At 37.1% G+C, this 6,854-nt stretch overlaps 1 protein-coding gene across 4 annotated transcripts; it reads right to left on the reverse strand.

Annotated features, from left to right (window-relative positions):
• Positions 1 to 3,078: 3,078 nt before the first annotated feature.
• On the reverse strand, positions 3,079 to 5,981 carry LOC102709083. Of its 4 annotated transcripts, none has more exons than XM_015837810.2 (8): positions 5,774 to 5,981; positions 5,252 to 5,310; positions 4,917 to 5,163; positions 4,668 to 4,725; positions 4,453 to 4,577; positions 3,741 to 3,803; positions 3,528 to 3,652; positions 3,079 to 3,355 (listed from the first exon to the last, which is right to left on the reverse strand). In XM_015837810.2, exons 2-8 carry the CDS (start codon positions 5,263 to 5,265, stop codon positions 3,220 to 3,222), a joined length of 768 nt encoding a protein of 255 aa, XP_015693296.1. In that variant the 5' UTR covers positions 5,266 to 5,310; positions 5,774 to 5,981; the 3' UTR covers positions 3,079 to 3,219. The 4 variants fall into 4 exon arrangements, with proteins under 4 accessions (XP_015693296.1, XP_015693293.1, XP_015693295.1 ...); XM_015837807.2 differs by having other exon boundaries at positions 4,917 to 5,171; XM_015837809.2 differs by having other exon boundaries at positions 5,252 to 5,325.
• Between the last annotated feature and the right edge of the window lie 873 nt (positions 5,982 to 6,854).

The raw sequence follows: 6,854 nt of genomic DNA on the forward strand, positions 1-6,854 counted from the left end.
TAGTAGAAATCATTGGATTTATCTGGGCCTTCTTTTTAGAACTCTTCGGCGTGTTCGAGTAATGGATATCCACTTATGTTAAATTGGATTTAAAAAAAATGTTTTGTCGTAGACTATAACAGTTACTCAGGAATGGACATCTACAGGTGGTTAAACCAGATTCATCAACATTCCTCATCAGGTTTAGCACAGTTGACCGAAACTGTGTACCATCTTCTCTTAAGTAAGAAACAGTGGGTTTGTGCAATTTGGATTCAGGTTGTCATAGTGGTAGTCTTTTTTTTTCCTTGTGCTAACTTAAGAAACCTACCATTACACATGCTTGGACATCAACATGATATTAGAAAAGAATAGGTGCAACATTTTCAGTTGTCTACGTTGGTTTCTTTTGTGCACCTTGGTGTGTTTTTTTCTAACTAAAGATGTAAAATTATTTAATTTTTGTGATAGCTATTTAGGGTGTAAATGATGGAATAAGCTACTACAAAGTTAAAAATATATTTTAGAAATATGAGACAATGAAATTATGTATAGAAACGTTTTGCAAAAAATGCACCATTTAGTAGGTTGAAAAGCATGCACACAAAAACCGAGTAAAATCAGAGAATAATCAAGGGCAGCCTTTTTGCCACATCATCCCTATTTTCCTTTGAAGTTTAGTAATAAAATTATTCATTAAAAATATTTAAAAATAAAAAATCTAGATTTTATCGTTTATCCTAGAGAGGTATCATTGTCTACTTTCGTATGGTTTTAGTCTCACATCAAAATTTCTCCTAAGCTATCCACGATCATTAAAATAGTCACGTACTTCATCTAGTACAAATATGTTTTCAGCCTTCGACTTCATAATTGTGTCACTAGGCCTAGGGGATAAATGGTCCTAGGGATAACCCTAAGATGTTCTTAGTTATATATATTAAATAGTCGTCATTATTTTAGTTAGGTTTTGCTTGGATTATTCTATCACTTTGCAGTTTCGCTGCTATATCAGTTTTGCCTCTACAGCAGATTGTGCATGCTCAATTTTGTTAACTTAATCATTCATTTTGAATTCAGATTGTGATTTTCTTATTCTTGTTATCAATTAAAAGGCCCAAGGCCAAAAACAGATTCAGACTAGATGAGTTACGCGGCTTGTTATGATGATTCCAGACAACATATGAAGAATTTTGATGTACGACCATAATTATCCGAAAGTATACTCCAAAAATTTTCCAATAAGTACTCATGGCCCTAAGAAGCATTATCCATTAGTGACAAAGTCCATTTAAAGTTTGCGTTGTCAGGAGGCCTAAACCCAAATCCAAGACGTCGAGTTTTATTGCTGGTCCTATTTGACCAAAAGTGACGTGGTAGCTTTGGATAACACTCGAAGAAAGTCTTGACTTGATCTCCAATCAACTTCGTTGATCAACCACTCATTCCATATGCTTGGCCCCATTCATTTCGCCTGTGCAAGTAGTTCTACAAACGATAATATACACAACTCATGGTGCAACATTATTTGTTCAAATATATAAATAATAAATCTAATATAGAATGCACAAAAGTTTGTTTTATCAATATATATTGTAGTTTCGGTTATATCCAAACCGGTCATATCCTTATCAATTATCATCCTCTCTTTCAAGATAGAAAATTATCGATGGTTTCAGCTCGTCGTTAGGCCTGATAAACTGACAATTATTCATCACATAACCTAACTAAAATTCAATTGAGAGGGCACTTGCATGTGTGCAATATTCGTAAAAAGTCATGCATCTCTCACCTGAGTATGCCAATACACCCCGGTGCTTCCAAAACATGTTGACAGTTTGATACTGCTTAGATGGTTTTGATAGTTGATCTGAGGGATGAAAATTTAGCCACCTGAACAATTGTCAGCTGGGTGACCAAACATGCAAATAAATTTAACCTTTTCTATCAAACATACAAAGGCCCTGTCATGGGCGACCAACATGCACACCTGTCCAGATGTTTGTCTCTATGCCGTCCGCTAGTCGGTTGAAGCATGCTTACAACCTGAATGTTTCTGTGCTGGTTCATTACAAAAAGCACCAACCACACCTTGCTTGCAAGATTTATGTAAACGAATTGGATTACTCAAATAGTTAACAAATGCTGTCAATTGTTTACCCAAGGGAGTGAGTGAGAGAATGGCTGCATTACTTCTTGGCCCCCTCCTAACCCTCACCTGCTAAGACAATTCTGAATAGCTGTAGTTAGGTACATAAATAGGCATCATTTAAGCCAGATGCTGCCATACCGTACCGACCAAACTGAAGATGCCGAGGAGCTGTATTAGCAGCCTCTGTAACAAGGCCATGTTCATGAGGATACTTGTGGTTATAACTTTGCTTCTACTGACCCTTGGGATTCTTTCCTTTGCACCACCTTCACAGATGGCAAGATCAAAGACCACTCGAAAATCTCAGTACATTCTTATAAGTGGTAATCTGCTAAAACTCTTTTGCCATTTCTTCTCATGTTTTAATTTGTTTCATACTCTTAAAGTTTGCAAGTGTCCCAGGGAACTTTTTCAACTTGTTTTTTTAAACACATTACTTAGCTAGTTAGCTGTCATTGCTTTCTTGCATTAAAAAACAGTGTTGTATTAATAGCTTAGTCATATGGTCATAACAGTTGTAGAATAACATTGACAGGTTGCAATAATTACTGTAGTGTGGCATGCTGCTACTGCAACATTCACAGGTTCCCTCCAGTCTGTGAAAAGTGCTGCAAATAATTGACTGAAGACTGAAGTCCACGAAGATTGTTGAAGCTGTCTACACATTTCCAGGAACAGTGCATGGGCATTTTCTTCTGTGCAGTCGCACCCTTATTTTTTATTATGAGAATGTATTTGTTCCTAGTTATCTTCACTACATTGAAGCAGCAACTATAAACCTGACAATTCAGATTTACCATAGTGTTTCCTTTTGATCAGTGAATTATTTCAAACTCGGTATATATAGGATACCAGTAACTACAAAAGCAAGTAAATATAGTATACCACAACTTGTAAATAGATGTATTTAACATGCATTGTGTTCAAATGATTTGAAAAACAGTAAAGCAAAACATTTTTTTCAAGCATCCTAGCAGTGTAAGTTAAACCAGAATAGCACGAACTAAACTGTCTATGTTAAAGCAAAACAATAAATAAAATCTAAAATTGAAAATGTTTATTTTCCAAATATAGTAAGATGTAAACTATTATCTTTCTATGTTGTTGCTAAAGCGCCAAATTAAGCCTCCAATAATATTGTTTATTGAGTGAGAAGCCATTGGAACAATGATGCTTGAAGATGCTAAGGCAGCTAAACCATATGCTACGCCAACAAATGTTGCCCTGGAAATACAAAAATACTCAAGTGTAAGACCACATTGAAATTTATCATTCTAACAGATTGCAATAAATCATCACAGCTCAAAATATCAGGAAAAGTTTGGTAGTTAACTAGCATGTTTTAAATTATTTCCCATTATAGACATGTATGAAACATTGCAGGAAAATATCCTACCAGATTGCAAATGAATATTTTCTGCCATTGCCCAAGTGAAGAATACCGAAAATGGCACCAGTTACAAGGGCACTTATCCAGTTCAGTCCAAAGATAGGCATCAGTGCCCCTCGAAACAGAAGCTCCTGACATATGAAAACTATACATTAAGATTTCTTCTGAATGAATCCAGTATTTTAGAAAGAAGAATTCAAACAATTTATATATCTTTACCTCGCTTATACCAGGAAGACAAGCAACTACGATATAGTCGGAAATCTCCAGCGAAGTAAGCATCTAGTTGACAGGCATTAATTAATTAAGAGCTGAAGTGTAATAATGTCTCAAATGACTATACTTTTCTCGTATCTTGAAATAAATGTATAATCTATGACCATACAATGAAAACACTTGCACTAGGGAAAATAAATGCAGTTATGCAACTTAGATTCAGTAAGAAATAATGTGCTAGTGTCTTCGAAAAAACTTGTGTTGCACTCAGGGTTTCAAATACTGGTCTGTCTAGAATTACCGGCCACCAGATAAATCTGGTAACCAGATGGTTAAAGGGCAAAAGTTCAAATCCCAAATTTTAAATTTTTTACTACCAACCAGTTGATTTTTTCAAATTTTATTTTCGAATTTTTAGTTCAAATTAGGCTGACCTGTTACTCCAGTTTTTCGAACCTTGGTTCCATTCAGTTCATAAAAACAGCAGAGCATTCAATTATTCACTAGTCTGTAAATGTATATCATTAGCTTTGATGTAATGCAAATTAGATCAGTTGTTACAATGTATTCCAAAAGTTTTATTTTTTTCATTCAGAAAACAGCATAGAACATCAGCTGCTTGAGAAAACAGTATTTGCCAGCGATGGATACATCATAACCTTCATCAGGAGGATAATAAAATAAAAGTAAATACTGATTGAAAGGTTGCATATACTTGTCTATTGGCAGCCTCACTGGAATTCCTGAAATCTGACCATGTCTGTAGAAGAATATATCTGCTAGATGATACTATTATTACAAGCCCTACGACCAACTCGAGATGCCAGGTTTCAAAATTGACTGCAGAAAAAAAATACAGAAATTTTCTTACAGACATATCATTGTTACAAGTTAAGTCAACATTATTAACAAAGACAGAGAAAAACATACATGACAAGTCCATAGGATCAGCAATTGGCCATCCATTTGAAGATGCAAAATGTGATACCTGTGAACAATCAATCAACCCTTTGTTCACTTAGAGGTTCAGCATGCCACCATCATTAAACTGAAGGATGTGATTTTATAGTGGCTTGTGTTGATATTACATTTATCCATTTAAGTTATCATCACAGGGTCTTCCATAGCTTAAATATTGTTTAAAAGGCTTTATTTTCATCACTAAGCAAATAATTTTACCTCACGAAGCACAAGACCTCCTGCAAGCAGTAAACCAGACGTGAGAGTACAAGCCTGAAGAACCGCATTCCTTGGGGCAACTGCGAGTTCCTCGTCACTAGTAACATCATTGTCATTGACCTCAAGGCTGGTAGTGGGATTTTCACCACTGCCTGTGCCTGGAGAATCTTCTTCACTTATCAATGTTGGACCTTTAATTATACCTTGTGATTTGCTCTTCCTCTTGTTACTTTTGGCTGCAAATGTCCTGACAGCCTTCAACAACAAATAAGTTCCGGTCACAACATACACGGAAAACAAAAATAAACATTACAAATACCTAATGCAGCGCTTACTTTGCGTGGGCCATTATGCAGCCTTTTCCATGTCGGAACCGTGGTTTGGCGTCTCCAACCTGATTAAACATAATCTGCCAATGTAAGGATATCAGAATGATGAACAGCGGCATAGATTTACACAGCAGAACATGCCATGAGCGGATGAACCTAGACGGTGGACTGATTACTTTAGCAAACAAAAAAAAATTAAGGGTTACTAAGACAGTAGTAACAAACTACCAATTTATGATCGAAACAAAAGAAACTAGTCTCAACCAAAACAGAAAAAGGAGCAATGAAGCAACATCAACTTCACTCCGACCATGGGGGCTTTCCCCATAAAAATCTCCCTAAAAATTTCTAATTGGCAAAAACATCACACACCCTTGCTGGCTAGGGTAAGCTTCCATGCTACTCTATATCCCCCAACAGATGAAGTGAATTCCCCCATTTCCCTCGATCTGGACTAGAACACGGCGACCCAATGGTATTTAAGAGGTCGAAAAGAATTAAGGCCAAGAAAAAAAAAAAGAAGAGGACCCTGTACGGCTAGGGGCGGGAGCGCGGTCGGCGCGAGCAACATGGCCGCCATCCACAACGACGGGCGGCCACAACAATCTCAGCTTCTCGAGGCAAGCGTCGCGAAACGGAGCGGAGGCGCCAGAGGTGAGGGGGGAGGAGGAGGAGAGGGGATTCCGCCAGGAGGAGTGAGAGGGACCCTATTTCACGGGGATGAAAGATTTTTGCGCGTTAAATTGATGGATCTGTTTGGCAGACCTCTGACCAGGGTTTTATCTCCACGTAAAATAGAAACACACCGAGCTAAGAGTTAGAAAAATTAGTAAAATACTCTTGCGTTACAACGACTAAAAAAACACATGTACATATTGATAGCTTTGTTTACTAAAAAGAGAGTGGATGAATTGTGTAAGCAATGGATGAGTGTAAAAGTTCTAGCAGGGAACTTTAGCAATAAAATTTAAGGCTCTATCGCTTATTAGGTTAAATGCGGATCAGCCATTGATAGTGGGCCCTACGTAATACGTGATCTATCTACGGCTATTTCCCCGTGAACCATCTAGTGAGATCTAAAACCATGTATAATCTTACCAAAAAAAATACTCACTTCATTATTCCACAAGGCCACAGAAGATCCATTAATCAGCCATTCTTTCCTCGTAAGCAAAACAATGGATTTGTTGTTGCTTTTAAGCAGCAGCATAACACGCTGAAATACAAATGCAAAACGATAGAGGCCTTAGAGAACTTGTGGAAGTTGAACGCAGTTAATTACAAATATTTCGAGTTCTTTGGATAACGTGTGTGGTCAATTGTCATTGAAAGGAAGTGTGTGGTCCGTGGTGGACTGGGTTTACGGTAGCCGGTAGGCCGTAGAGAGAGGGAAAACAAAATAGGAAGACAGAGTTGGATTTGGGTAGCTGCATAGTTATACTTTAGACTTCACTCCTAAAGTTAAATTTAGGTGTAAAGGTCTACCTCATCTATGTTGTTTTTCTTGACACTTCTTGACAACAACTCTTGCAGTTGCAGCCATATGCATCAACATTTTGGTGACAATTATATATGCTAGTATAAGATTGAAATTAGGTCATGTACGACC

The sequence above is a fragment of the Oryza brachyantha genome, chromosome 5, assembly GCF_000231095.2.
Source record: "Oryza brachyantha chromosome 5, ObraRS2, whole genome shotgun sequence".
Taxonomy (NCBI): domain Eukaryota; kingdom Viridiplantae; phylum Streptophyta; class Magnoliopsida; order Poales; family Poaceae; genus Oryza; species Oryza brachyantha.